At 38.3% G+C, this 15,788-nt stretch overlaps 1 protein-coding gene across 1 annotated transcript in view; it reads left to right on the top strand.

Moving 5' to 3' along the window:
• The window catches only part of NELL2 (neural EGFL like 2), a 134,566-nt gene that overhangs the window by 68,726 nt on the left and 50,052 nt on the right, over positions 1-15,788 (top strand). Inside the window, exon 13 of the mRNA XM_036400325.2 lies at positions 5,175-5,300. Coding sequence (XP_036256218.1) covers positions 5,175-5,300 — 126 coding nt within the window. The remainder of the gene's footprint in view (positions 1-5,174; positions 5,301-15,788) is intronic.

Below are 15,788 nucleotides of genomic sequence, written 5' to 3'. Positions count from 1 at the left end.
CTTTTCCTCTGTGATCCTGTTCCAGGTGCAGAACAGGTTATGTTTGCTGTAAAGGTTTTAAATCCTCATTTACCTTTTCAATGGTATTGGTTACTGTGAGTGGTCACTGTTCATTTTCATAGTACCTTAATTGTTGAGTAGCACCTGCTGATTTTATGATGCCCTTTTTCTAGGTCAGGGCCAAGAGAAGAGTCTCAATTTTTCCCTGCTTGTCTCTCTGTATGAGTCAGGTTGGTAGTGATAAAGCTAAGGGCCTGAAAGGCCTGTGTTGGGATCATAGTAACTGGTATCCATCCTTGGGATTCTCAGCGAGGAGGCCCAGGATTCACAGGAGTAGAGAGTGGTGATGCCCTTGCTCTTACCAGCAGAGTAAGAGCAGATCTCCTCAGATCAGGATGGAGTTGTGCTGATGAAGTTGTGTGAGTGATGAAAAAACATTAGCCTCTTGAGCAGATAAAGGTGGTGCTTGATATTTATAGGCTGTGAAAATATATTGTTTTATTAAGATAAAACCCATAGGGGTTTTATTTGTTTTATTTTAAATTGTAGGTCTAATCTACTCCACTCTTGTGTTCAGGGTAATTTTTAATGTGTTTATTAAATAATTTTTTAATAAATAAGGCTTTTCATGTCCCTGTTCCCTTTCTTACTGGGTAGTTAATGTTACTTGTTGCAAAAAATCCTGCAAGAGTTTTAGCCCTTCCATTAAAACTGGATAGTGTCTAACACCAGTGATCTCCCTGGCTGCCATATACCTCTTTAAGGGTGACCAGGGATCACTGGTGTTAGACACTATCGAGTTTTAAGGGAAATATCTGGAGGCAGGACACTATCCATAAAGGATCCTCAGTTCTGGGAGTAGCCTCTTCTCATAACAGCTGATAATTACTGACTTAGTGATAATGACCAGACTCATTTGTTCTGGAAGGCTTTTGTGCTAGATAAAGGCAGTGATGTATATAGGGAGGCCTAAGGACAGGCTTTGTTTGTTACTGTGAGGCTTTAGTCAACAATGATTTATAGATTGCAGGTCAAGTTCTGTTCTTATTAATGGGATTGTAAAATATAACTGGGAATTTTACTCTGGGGAAGCAAACTCATTAGGGTGCAGGAGAATGGGGTACAGGGAAACTTTTCTTTGGTTATATATTTTGCATAAATTTTGTTTGAGTGCTTGGGGGAATCAAGAAAGGCAGGTTTTTCAGTTTGTTTTTTTTTTCTGTTTTTGATGTTTTTGCAAGTATAAATAAATCATTGAAGTGCAGATTCCAAACACTTTTGCACTAACCAGTTTTCCCAGAGGTGCCCCTTTTATCTGTTCCACTGGGAACAGAGCAGGTTGATGATCTCCATGACTACACTGTTGTCAGTACATCACAGCTGGTGGCTCAGTATCACATCACAGACTTCAAGCACACAAGTCTTTATTGTTGAATGTGTAGAGCCATTGGAGTGGTGCATTCATCCTATTGAACTGACTTCAGTATCTTACTGGCTGAACAGTAAAACCTGAATATGCATTAATATGCTAACGAGGCTTTTTGGCAAAAGGAAATTAAGATAGATGTTGTAGGATTTCTTAGATATGGAAATGCATAAGATTTTCTACTGTGCATTTCTATCTAAAGGTGGCATGCTTGTTTTGGCCTAGGAGGGTTAATTTTCTTCACAGTGGCTGTGTGGGGCTGTATTTTGGGATTTTGCTGAACACAGTGATAATAGAGATGTTTTTGTTGAGCAGAGCTTACACAAAGCCAAGGCTTTTCCTACTTTTTTTGCTGCCACACTGGGGAGGAGACTGGGGGTGCCTCGGGGGTTGGGAGGAGACACAGCCAGGACAGGTGACCCAAACTGGCCACAGGGAGATCCCAGACCATGTGCCATCGTGCTCAGTGTATGCACTGCAGGGAAGGAGGAGGAAGGGAGGATTTTTGGACTGATAGAGTTTGTCTTCCCAAGGCACCTTTAGATGTGATGGGGCCCTGCTCTCCTGGAGATGGCTGAGCACCTGCCTGCCATTGCAAAGCAGTGAATTAACCCCTGGTTTTGCTTTGCTTGTGTGTGCAGCCTTTGCTTTCCCTAGTAAACTGTCTATATTTCAATCCACAAGTTTTCTATCTTTTATCCTTCTGATTCTCTCCTTGATCCCACTGTTTGGAGAGTGAGCAAGTGGCTGTCTGGGGCTTGGCTGCTGACTGGGCTCACACCATGACTGGCTACACTGGTGTTTTCAACCAGTGAACAGGATGAAGAGGCTTTTATTTTGGTAGCTTTGAAAGACAACAGATGTTGGGCTCATTCCCTGCCCTAGTTCAGTACTCCTTGATCTGTAATACCTTAACCTAAGCTCCCATATGGAGTGCCAAAGGGGGAATGGAATTGCAGGCTTTTAGTATGGTCAATCTCTGTGTGACTAGTTGTCATTTGACTGTTATTTTACCCTTTTTTGTATTAATTATCTTTATCTAGTATTAAAGTTGTAAATTGTTTGTAAAAGTATCTTCTTACCTGCTGTGTGTCCATGGTATAGAGGGTGTTCAGGTGCCAATGTAAAATAAACTTGTGCTAGTAGCAATAACAGAGGGTTAGGTGGGAGTTCTGAGTTCTAGTGAGCATTTAAAAAATATGAGCAATTCCTTTGCAAATCAGTTTGAAAAAAACAGTACATCAGATTTGTCCAAATGAACACTTCAGAATTAACCTGAATAGATGTGGGTTGAGTTTTCTTCCCTTTTTTTTTAATCAGTTGAACAAGCAAGGTTTGTGAAAAAAAAGATGATTATAAATAAAACATTTTTTAAAATCTTAATATGTGGTATGCTGGCAAAGTGAAAGCTTTTATTTAGAGCACTTCTGAATTAGGAGATTTGAATCAAAGGAGTGACTTTAAGTTTTTCCCTGCAAAATAAAAACTGTTGGCATTTTGGATCTCCTGTGGCTATTTACCTTCCAGAGCAATCATTATTATAGTTTTCAGAAAGTTCTGTTTAATGGTTCTGAGGCACTGGATTTTTAAGTAGAATTTTCTGAGAGTGCCAGAGCTGGCTTCTAGGCAGTCTGTTGATACTGAGAACACAAGACCTCTAATTACTCGAAGACTGATGTTGTTACTTAAGTATAAATTAACACAATTAATTTAATACGGAGTTGTTAGCTGGAATTATGAAAGACACAAGTTGCATCATTTGTTGTAGAGGCTGAGTCATATGTTTTAACTGTTGGCTGCTTTTCTGAACAGCACACTTGCGTTTCTGTAGAACATCTGTAAGTTGGGAGATCTGTGCCCCATTCCACTCTCTGTGCAAAACCAGCTGTAGTGGTCTTATGATAGCTTCACTTTTTTTTGGTGTTCTTAGATGAAGTTCACAGAATGTGTTTGGAGCTTTAGTGTGCTCACTGTGTTCACTGTAAATGCATGCTCATTTGTGCAAGTACACGTGTACATAAAACTTGTGATATTAACTTTTCCAAACTAGCACCTTAATACACCTATGATTCTCTCATGCCTGCAGAATTTACAAGGTAAAGGGAAGGAAACCAGCCAAAGTACATCAGCCATGAAATTCTTTTGCAGTGGACGCCTTCGTGTTAGGTAGTGAACTGCCCCCAGCTTCTCCAGCAGAGTCCTGTGGGCAGAGGACCTGTGGAAAATTCTTTTTCCAAAACTGGATGAAATTACGAATTTACTACAGAATCAGTAATATTCAGTGCGTCACACTGTTTGTACAGGAAGGCAGATTATCTTCTAAGAATGCAAAGGGGGGAAGAAAAGAGCAGTTAATGAGTGCAGTTGGTAAATTCCTTTTGATTTAAAGATACAGGGAGGATAAGAAGAAATGGAGGATAAGCATACAACCTAAGCAGGAGCAAAATGCAGGAGTTAATAACGTTGACATTTAGCATCGCAGCATTGAGAAATCAACCCTGATTTGAGTTTGTATATACAGTCTTTTATCTTGAGTTATCATTAGACTCTGCAACACAGTGCTTTTCCATACAGAGATTTTATTTTCAACACTGAAAGCTATAAACATAATGGAAAACAAGAAAGAAATCAAAACTGATGAGCAGGAAAGAAACCGGGCCAACAATCCACCCATTTGATTTTTAGCATACTTTGGTAGCAAGGTTCAGTGACACATTGCACGGGAATAGAAATAGCTGTACTGAGCATCTCAGTAATGATGTCTTTATCATTACTGTTACAGGAACAGTGTGCTACTGACCACTTCCAAATTAATATAGCTTTTCTTTTTTACAGTATAATAATACTATGCAGAAGGTTTTTTGTTATTCGTAGTGCTTTCTCTGTCTTACCATTGAATTGTAACCTGATAAAAGAAATATGTCTGATTTTGAAACCCAAGAGAGTACCAAAACAAATTAAGTTTTGAATTCCATGCCTACAGTCATTTATGTTGGGAGTTTGCTCTAGGACCTTATACTGCAACAGGTGTTCTGCCCCAGCAAGTATTTTATCAAGTTGCATTTTGTTCTCTCAGAGCAGATCTATATATGAGTGAGAGTCTTACAGGTTCCTTTCAGGTACAGTGTGCATATGTATCTATATACATACGTATGTAGATATTTGCAGGTACAGATGCATGTGTTTAAATATATTAAAAATACTGATTGACTATTTTATTGTTTTAAGAGAAATTTATACTAAGTTTCAGGGTCTTTTCAGATCTTACCCTGTTCCTTACAGTTACTTTCCAAACAATAGTTCCCATTAGATCAAAGGCATGTAGTGTGCATATAGCTGTGTGTTTTGTGTGCTGGTGACTGAGGTGACTGCACAGAGTGCAGTGATGGATGACATTGCAGTGCTGAGGTCATTGCTCAGTTGTTGGGGACTATGTTTTTTTTTCCCCTGTTCTATTTAAATGATAGGAATAACATCAGAGGTACTTCAAAAGGAAAGATGTAAGCCAGTGTAATCTTCTTTGTAACTCCACTAACAGCTGTTCACAGAAACTCATGGTGCTTCCCTTGTTTGAATATTTCAAGCAGGTTTTTTAAAAGGAGAAAGCCAAAAAGCTTCCAAAATGCACTGGCATTTACGTAACTCTTTAGTCTAGCCCACTACTGATGGAAGTGAACAGCAGTGTATTGAGAGATTGCAAAAAATAACTGCTGAGTTTGACTTGTGTTCCTCTTTGCCTTGTTGACAGATATTGATGAGTGTGCAGAAGGACGACACTACTGTCGTGAGAACACCATGTGTGTGAATACACCAGGATCCTTCATGTGTGTCTGCAAAACTGGATACATCCGCATTGATGATTATTCATGTACAGGTAAGGGCTGTGTGTTTCTGCAACGAAATAGCAGGATGGTGGTATTTAGGAATACTGATATGATTCTTCTGAAGTTATTCTTTGTTGGAGTCACAGAACATCTAAATGACATGTTAAACAGCATAAACACCATAATGTGGTACAGAAATCTAATGAATTTTACAGATTATGTGTAGGTCATATTGTTTTCCTGAAATTGTAAAGTAGGCTGGATTGTCTTATGGGTCTGCACTGTTTTGGGTGCTGATTAAAAAGGTGAAGGTAGGAGACTGAAGAGGAAAATAAGTGAGCAAAAATAGTGCTGTTTTACGTGGTTTTCATGTTCCACACCAGTACAGCTTCTCTTGGATTATAGCAACTCTTCTGCAAACTTTGGATGGATTTAAATTTGGTACATATTAAGAGTGGCTGTGTCCTCATTCTGGACTCTCCAGGCTCAGTTCTCCCAGGTTCAGAGGGCAGGAGTTCTGCTTGCCTTGAGCCACTGGACAACATGGTCAGTCTCACCTCTGTATCTTCCCTTTTTGCTCTACTGCCAGGGGACATGTTTGCTTCATAGTGACTTTCTCTCTTCTACTCTTCTTTTATTGCAAGATAATTTAGGGTTATGGAATGAACGAACATGGGACATCTGAAACAACCTTCTGTATCAGACCCACTCTAAGTGTTCATGTATTTTTTCCTACAACATAAAGAAAATATGAATTGATGATGTGACATGTTTACTCAGTGAAAAAAATAGAATCCCTATTTTGCGTGCACAGGGTAACAAATTAGCTTTTTCTATAAAAGGCTTCATTTTTTCAGTAAAGCGTTCTTGAAGTTTGTATTATCTAACAAAAATTTGCTATAAATGTATGAGAGTATTTGGAATGTGAAGGCAGCACTGTGACATTCATTTCTGATTTTTTTCTGTCTATTGTGTCTTGGATTTTTAGCATCGATGATATGTCTTGGTACAGAAACAGCTTCTTATGATCTCACATGATTTCCTTGCCTGAACATGCACAACACTCAGGGACATGGATTTCAAATCACATCCATGTGATTTTTGTGAATGCTGTCTTACCTATACTTGTCATTCCTCTCATACGTTGGCAAGCACTGTTTTACTGCAGTAAACCCACTTCTTGAAGGCCCAAGTTATAAAGCTTGCCCACAGGAGGTCCTTCCTGAAGCAGCCAGTATGTTTCTGATCATTCTCTTACATTTTCCACACTCTCCACTGAGTAAAGAAATTGTTTCACTATCTCCTGAGTGTGAATATTGGGATTATTTTAGGACCAACTGTATCTAAATCTGTGGGATGCTTTTTCTGCTTGGCTTCCCTTAACTTTCTGTTCTGATTGAACTTTGCAAATGGTAAAGCATCACCAACTTTGCTGGGGCATTGGGTGCCTATAAGTATAATAAAGGTAGTTCTTGAGGGTCCTCATATTGCATTCCTCATACTTGCTGAAACATAACTGTTATGAAATACAGAGTATTTAAGAGCTCTAGGCAGTCAAACTTCTGTAAAAGGTGTTAGAAATCCATTTTAGATCCAACACTCCAAACTGAATGTAGTTCCACATTTGTAAATCATAGTTTCCTGTGAAATCAGCCTGATGGGTGACAAAATGAATTATTTATTTTCCACCTTTGTCGATCAAGCTGGGAAAAGTCAATGCTAAAAAAAGGAATTAGATGAAAAAGTTTTGTAAGATTTCAAATCATAAGACCTGCTAGGCCATCTGAGCTGTAAGTCATGCTGTGTGTGCACGTCAAAGACTCTATGTGTATGAGCAATGCCACTTACTATTATTTGGGACCTGGAGTTTTTTTGAAGTTAAATTTTACATATTGGATTTTGGGTACAGGCAATCATGAGGATACAGTCCCTGCTGGATGATGGAATTTCAATGAATGGCAACCTAACATCATAAAGTGTATATGTCACAAAATAACTGCATTATTTTTTCTGGTTCCACAGCTATTGTGTGAGCACCTTCACTGTGGAGGCACTGGTTCATTAATTAAGTTAATATGTATTCAGGACTATGTTGGTGGGGTTGTATAGTATGCACTTCTGTCCAAATCTCTCAGTACTTGTGTACAAAGCCCAGTGCACTTTGAATTTTGTCAATGTTTATGATAAATGTATTAGTTATTCAACCCTCTTTTTCCCTCTGCAGAGTTTAAAGTTCTTAGCAAGTCTCTATTTGCCTTATTGGCAATTCTAGGTTTAACTTGCCAACTGAAATATCAAAGAAACTGAGGAGGAGGCTGTTTTTAAATCCAGTTCAGGAATAACAAGAATAGGGCAAACAAGCGACAATTTACCCTTTGTGTTACTAAGTGTTAAAATTTTTAAAATATATTTCAGGTCACAGTTTCTTGTAATGCTGTGCAATTTAATTCAGTTATGGAACTGTAGTTGTGCGTATAATAGCTGCCACTATAAACTGGAGAGGCAGCTCTGGTAACACATCCTTTGGAATATTACTGAGCAGGAAAAAAATTGTTCTGTAACTCGGCATTAATATGTCATTGTTTGCACAGGATAGCTGAATCCCTGAAAAAGATGTTGAAAAATTATGTGTGGACCTTGATTAGGCAGGTTATGATGTAACTGATGTCCACAACTTGCTGGCAGACTAACATACCTTATTGTTCTATCCTGTGAACATACATATAATTTAGCAGTCATTGATCAAAAGAGAAAAGAGACATAAAATCAGTGACATTGAAGGGTTTTTCTCCTGTACGAGACATTTGAAAAGAAATCTGTGCTATCTATCTCTGTCAGAGTCGTCCACACAAAAGACTGATTTAGACAACCCATAGCTGCTTCCAAAACAGCTCCAGTTTCTTTTGTTTATTGCAAGTTTTGCAATAGATTTGAATTACGTTTTTATTTTCACAACAAAAGATGTAATGAAGACATCAATTTCAGGTAGTGTTATTTGTATTCATAGTGGAACTAAGATTCTCAGGGTTAGGTTGAGTTAGTCACAACCGTGTTTACACAGAAATCTGTTGTTCATGACTGATTTTTATGTTCAGAAATCAATCATAGCTATGAGAAGGACAGACAGCTTTTAAGTTACACCCATATGCCAAATGGGTGCACACACTGCAAATTAAAGTCATAAAAATATGCCCTGGGCTACCATGCTTTGGTATCCTACAATGATAACGTCTCATTCCCCTTCCACTTTGCTTTCCAGAAGCTGGAATGTAATGATGTTGTGCCAGGGGAAGGAAGGTAGATAACGGCATGAGTCTCTGCTGGGGTAGTTTTATATGTGCACTAGTGTGCTGCTGTACTGTCACTGTTAGCTGGGATCAGATCAGGATGCTTTAATTATTTTCTGAAATAATAATATTCACATCTTTACTTTGCATGGGATTACAGAAATGCATGTACTGTTTTCTTGGCTTTAAAAAAGAAAGTTTTACTTCTGGAAACAAGGAAGAACACAGTGTCACCTCCAGTCTTTCAGTCTTGTAATTTGCAGCTGGTAGCATTGCTCTGAGCAGCATAGTGAATGTCTTTTCCTCCACAATTTATTATGGGAGAGGTTAGGAAATGAGAGGTGGGAGCTCTCTTTTTCACACTGTGGCTCATAGCACAGTGAATGGTCAATCATGTTTAGTCTCAACAATTGTCTTTAGTTGTCTCCATTGGGACCGCTCGCCTAACTGAGTAATCCAATAAGAATTGAAGAGAAGATGCAAGACCCTGTGAGACTTAGTGCCTCCTCTGGAGACTGTATTAAGGCAGAGGAAGGTGCATTCCCTGATCTGGAGAAGCCATGGATCTTCTGAGCTTCAGATGGCTTTTAAGGCTCTGTTTATGTGCAAAATCATGGACCACCTTTTATTTATTTTTTTGCTTTCCATTTGGCATAAAAGGGGGAAGTTGCTCTGATGGAAGTGCTGGTAGTGTGCTCTGCCTCTCCTGGGGTTTGGAGTCACTGAGATGATGTGGGTGAGGTAATGCAGCTGATGTTGCCCTCTCAGAGACCTCCTGAGGTCTCATGTTTCACATTTGGTAGCACTGGAGGGGCAAGTGTGGGTGCTCTTCAGGACAGTATATTCAGTTCTCCCTGTGCCTGAGGTCTGGGCAAGATGATATATGCTCTTCTTCCAGTCAGTCCTTTGATGTGTGAGTATAGGAGCCAGAATCTCTGAATTAATGATTGCACATGCTGTTTTCTGGAGTTTATGAAATTATGTATTACATATTTCTCGTAGGTTTTTTTTTCTGTCTGTGTTTTGTGGTTTGTTAGGGTTTGGTTTTGGGTTTTTTTTGAGAGAAGTGAGTAATCTACAACTTTGTACCCAGACACCAGTAGTGAGACTTTGCAATTATGCTGTACTTTAGCAGAAAATACATGTGAATTCTTAACTGATTAATTATTTGAAAGCACACCAGGAATGTTGCAAATTGTGGGCTACTTCTTCCAAGCATGCTCTGGCCAAATTAGCAATGATGTCCATTTGAGCTGTGTGGGACCACTGCCACATGTGGAGCTGGATGCTCACATACATGTTTTAAGTGTCTGCAGACCATATAATGTTTTTTCATAACCACTTTTGTCAATCCATTTCAGATTATTTTGTCTTTCCTTTTAATTTTAACTTTAGCCAAGTCATGCTGATTTTTTGCCAGAAAATTTGGCAAGCCAAGTGGAGATTTTAAGTCTGAGACCATTATTGTACATTATAGCCTGGTACCATCATGTTTGTGCTCCTTGGTTTGTTTTCTGACTTCTAAAGAAAATGGTGAAGGATTTTCATATAACATCTCATAACTATGTGTGGTACATTTGGGGTTGTTTTTCCTCAGAGTCAAAATAGAAGAGATTAGGTAGTTCTTTAGATTCATAGAATCATAGAATGGTTTGGGTTGGAAATTACTTGGAAGACCATTTAGTTCCACCCTTCTGCCATGGGAAGGAACAGTTTCCACTAGATCAGGTTGCTCAAAGCCCACAGCTTTGGTCTTTGGCCTTTTTGACTTGGTCATATGGCAAAAAACTACTCAAAGCAATGAGGAGTATTTTGATTTCACCAGGCAATAGCTAACTGTATCCAGCTGGACCTCCCTCCTCCTCTGCCCCAGCCTATGTGTCTTTCTGAGTCTCAGAGATTTTCCTAACAACATTTTTCTGAAAATGGTGTCAATGCATTCAGCAGCATTTATTTTCTGTGATAGCCTCTCACAGTAAACTGAAGTCTAATAATAGTTTTCACATAAATTACCAAGAAACATGGTTGTAGTAAGTTGAGTGACACCTGAAACGTTAATTCTTGGGCATACTAGCAGCTCTGCGTATTTTGCAAATCAAATTAAATCACAAATCTGTTGCAAATTGGAAGGAATTCCAAGATCAACATTAAAATAATTAAGCGGCTGGGGAGATTGATTTGACATATGGAAAAGATTTAAGGAGAAAACTACACATTTAGCTGCATAACAATGATGAATGTGCATAAAGTAGGGATTATGATAACATTAATGCTAATCAATAATTATTTGGGAGGTTTCAATAGCAAAAGGGAAATGTAGGGGAAAGTACTGGCCTGCAGATACGTGGCCATACCTTTTGACATTAGTTTTTCAAGTCTGACCCATAGTCTTTACTCTCTAATGATCCTGTGGGATGACTGGAAAAATTCCCCTTGACATAATACATAGAGAACTGATTGCCACACTTGCCCATTCAACTCTCATGTGTCTGATAGTTTTTTGTCCACCTTTCTGCCATTTTTCCCATGCAGCCATTAATGTTTTCCAACTGGCTACATCAGTGGGATTTATTTTACATTTGCTTTGCCCATAGCAATCAAAACTGTGTCTTTCCTAAGCTCTCCTGTTTGGCCCTATTCTTCTAGCTATCTGTGACTTATAAACGACCTACACATCTGCTTGGAGTTCAGCTAATGCCACTAGTGATGTCCATGCTTAAGAATAATACCTTTTGGTTTGGTATTTTGCTCCTTTTTTCATATAGTGTGTAGCCAAAGTTTGGGCTTGCCTCCTTTTCATTCATTAACGCTTTGTTCACAATATAACTCCTCTTAGGGTGCTTATGAGAAAACAGAGGGGTGTCTTTGCAGTGCAAATGCATTCATCTTTATCCCCTAAGAGCAGATTCCTCCACTTTGGGAACCAGCAGTCTGGTATCTGGAAGGACTTTAAAATTCCAGTTATAAGGACATGCAACTTCATTGGAATTACAGCTCATACCATTTGTAATTCAGATGCCCAGATTATCAAATTCAGATGCCCAGATTATCAAGACTTCAGCTTTTAGCCCCGTTGTTATCCTCTGTTTCTTGCAAGCTACATTTATTTTTGAGGGGAAATACAGTCCCTGTCATATGGGGTTTTTATTAACATAGTACTCTGACACACTTTGGAAAAATGATTCCTCTTGGCATCTAGAAACTCAAGTTCATAAAAGTGCATCTGCCTCTGGGCTTCTGTTCAGATTTCATTGGTTTATTTTTGACTTATAAATCCATCAATTGTTTGGGACATAAACAGTCTGAGAAATCTCGTACTTTTTTCTATACTGTGCAGTAGCAGTGAAGGTTAATGGCAGGGAGATTTGAGAAAAAGTTTTGTTGAGTTTCTTGTGAGAATGCTGAAGGTAAAATCCATCTTTATTCCCTAGAGCACATACCAATTCACATGTTCAGGAAAAGTTAATTTCTGGGTTCTGATGTGAGGTGGAAAATGATTTTGTACCAGTTGGTACAAAATGGTCCTACCCATTGGTAGGATTTCAGCTACCTGTGAAGTGAAGTGTGGGTATTTTCCAATATCATGTATTGCTAGCTTTTTTTTTTTTTTTTCCAACTCAACATTTCAGATCCCAAAAATGAGTTTTGAAAACTGAAAAGGAATATCTTTATGTATTTAAAATTATAAATCTAGCTTACATGTGAGGCATGTATGCTGTGTTTTAGCACCAACACTAATCTCTTCTAAGAGTAATGTGGTTATCTGAGTTTCCATGGAAAAAAGCTAGGGTAAGACTGAAGTAATCCAGAGTTGAATGAAGTCATCCATCTTCTGTTTAAAGCTGCATGCTTGTCCTAAGTTAAAATATAAAATTTGCCTGCTTTTTCAGACACACAAGTGTATCCACAAGTCATCTTGAAGGCAATAAGAACTCATAGTGCTTAGTACTTCGATAAATGAGACCACATTTTAATAAGTGACTAAATATGGCCTCAACTTCATTCAGCACTATGTATGCCCTTTACCCCTCACTGCTGCAAGGAAGTTAAAAAAGTAGAATGTTACCTCAGAGGAGTCATAGGCTTATAGTGTCCCAACTTGGGTACATGAAAATGCTGCAATGTGAGAAATAACAATAAAAAAGCTAATTTCTTCCTGTTTATTTCCCTTGACTTATTTTTGATTAATTCAGCAACATTCAAGTTTTCCTCAAGTTCTGCAGCTTATAGAGGAGCTGAGTTCATTGACAGCGCTTAAATAAAAGCAGAATAATTGCTCAGTATGGTGCAAGGGACAGAGCAATAAACAAGCATACTGACAGGGGCTGGTTGTAACATCACTGTACTGGCATACCACAGCTTGACTAAGGAAATGTTTTAGTGAGCAAACCACTGGAGAATATATGATGTGGGCAAATGAACCATCTGTCTCCCCATCTCCAATTTTGGTTACACCCCCACCCCAGTTATGTTAGAAGTAATGTGTACATGCATTATCACACAGAGCAATGCAAACTCCTCAGAGGCGATGGTGTCCAGCTATACTGCCAGGGTTGCTGTTAGTCATAAGCACTGTAGAAGTCAGCTTGTGTGCATGGAGCCTTTTTAACTCAAAGCCTATTTGATTCTGGTTTCTATTACTTGGCCCAGTTTCCATTCTGCTTTATAGTATGTCAGCCTACACAAAGCTCTCAATCTTCTTTGAGGATAAATTCTCTCCAATATCCACTTCCTAGCGGTACGATAATTCACAAAGCTAATAAAGGAATGATCGCTCAGACTGAGCTTGTTGCTATGCAACCACATTACTAAGATAACAACACAAGTAATTTTTATATATCTGCTGTATCTTATACAACTGAACTCAATTATGCTTTATTTGGATTGAATCAGGTTATCCTTGGCAACTTAGTTTGGAGTCTGTTTCAACTTGGAATGAGAACTTTTTTTTTCCTAGAGGATAATTTTTAGGTCCCATCTTCTCCTTGGTTACTGACCCAGTTCATGACAACTGTTCATCTGGCTATGCAATTATAGCAGGATGGATTTCTCAGCTGATCAAAATCCAACGCATTTTTAAAGGGTCCTTGGTAGAACATGATTTGAGTTGTTAAACAGAAAGTGTATTCCCTTGACAAAGATGTGAATGCGTGATTTTCAGTACTAAATACTTAATTCTTTTACATAAATAATTTTTTTATCAAATATTTATTCATATTTATTATTTACAGATTTATTTGATATATGTGTGTGTGTGTATGTGCTTATCTATGTGTCTATCAATGCACTATATAACATGGATTCCCTATTGGCCTTGGGAGAAAAGGTTGGTAAATGGTATTATATCAAAAGCAGTCTCAATTTTGCATTTCTACAATTTCTGTATTCGGTTTAAAATTTATCTTTCTGCAGAAGCATACATCAGAATTGATTATTTTCTTCTACAAGGAATAATTTATTTTGCATTCTTCCTGCAGTGAGAATTTTTCAATATATTAAAGGACTTCTAGAATAGAACTGAGAATATACTCAGCTTACAACTAACTCAGAAAAAAGCAAAACCTTTTCTTTTAAATGTAAAAAATTGAAATTACAATATTTCCAAGCATTGATGTTTCTTAATATTTATATCACAGCATCAGGACAGACATCCAGTGTACCTCATTTTTCTCAGTGTTCTGAAGCACTCTACAGCTTTTCAATCACTCAGCATCCCTTGTCAGCTTCTACAGTGCAGTTATGTGCTGTGTCAGTACAGTATGATTGGAACGTAGAAGTGTAGGAGTATAGCAAAATTAACACAGTATATTGTAAAAAAATAGAAAATGTGACAAATCATGCAGCACTAAATGAATTATTAATTCCTGAGGTAATTACATTGACCCTTTATGTTAGAATTTTGCTGACATTGATGCAGAAGGTGGCATTTAGCTTGCAGTTAAGACACTCTAATGTACATCTCTTTTGTCTAAACTTACATTCTAATCAACAGAGGTCAAGAATTCAGCTGGACCCAACTCACTTATCTATTTACAGATTGGAGGCAATCATCATGATAGGATTAGCAGATCCAACCCAAGACCTTGATTCATTGCAGCAGGACATCTCTTCACAGCTGGACGTCCCCTGGCCTGTCCTCCTGTGGATGATCACAGGCTGTGACAGATAGACTGTACAGATCAGGAAACACAGTAGGCAGCCTTGAGGACAGTTTGTTTGAAGTCATAAGGATCTTTCTGGCTCAGGAGATGGGAATCTGCTGCTGTCTCACTGAGCAAGCCAGAAGTGAGGGAGGTTGGATGGCTCACATCTATCATGTCTGAGCCAGCTGGTGATTGCCTCATGCTGGGAGAGTGTTGCCTGCTCTCAGAGGGACTCCAGCCAAGGTCAGTGAGAGACTGGAGCTACTGCATGAAGCAAGACAGTTTTTAAAAAAAGGAACAGTGGGGTTATTTAAGGTTATGTGATCATACTGTATTGAAGTCAGTGGTTTTCTACACATTCACAGTAAGTTGTCTATAGCCATGATACCATTTAGCTGGGGTTTCAGGGTAGTGGATACTACTGGCAGTATATGAGCATCATGTCTGTCTTTTGGCATTCTACTGTCAAAAAAACATTTCTAATCTAAGACAACACAGTTTTTAGAGAAGAAAGAGTGAGAAAGCTAACTTCCAACACTGTTAAGGGGAGACATAATATTTTTTAATATTTTCCAGGGCTTCAGAAGCCTTTTCTTTTAATATTATAGTTGCAATTTTTTCTTTGAATGAATATGGAAGATTCCTGTTTTGATAGATAGGAATATCTGAATTATTTCAGTTCAGACAATCTATGGGCATGGGAACCTTTAATTTTTACAGTTTGATTCCAAATGCATGCCAAATGGCACATCTTACAATCACTGACTCCTGAACAACTTAGAAGTGTCCTTTGTTTTTCATGAAATGCTTATGAGAAGTTAATCTGCTTTATAATAATGGAAGACGATTTCCTTAACTCCTGTTTTATACTGTCAGTCATTGCAACTAAGTATGTCATCTTCTGTGACAGTTTGTCTCTGCAATTGTTCTCTATCAATATTTGCTACCTTTTGTCAGTCTTTTGGACTGATGATTATCAACTTAGAAAACCTTGTACTTCACCATGCCAAACTGCTTTCTTGTAGTAGAGACCCCTTGACCACAGCAGGAGTTGCATCCTTCCTAGTCCTTCTTTGCACACAGAATTATGATGAAGTTTACCTTGAAA

This window comes from Molothrus ater, chromosome 5 (genome assembly GCF_012460135.2).
Source record: "Molothrus ater isolate BHLD 08-10-18 breed brown headed cowbird chromosome 5, BPBGC_Mater_1.1, whole genome shotgun sequence".
Lineage (NCBI taxonomy): Eukaryota > Metazoa > Chordata > Aves > Passeriformes > Icteridae > Molothrus > Molothrus ater.
This window is presented reverse-complemented; position numbering and strand designations above follow the sequence as displayed.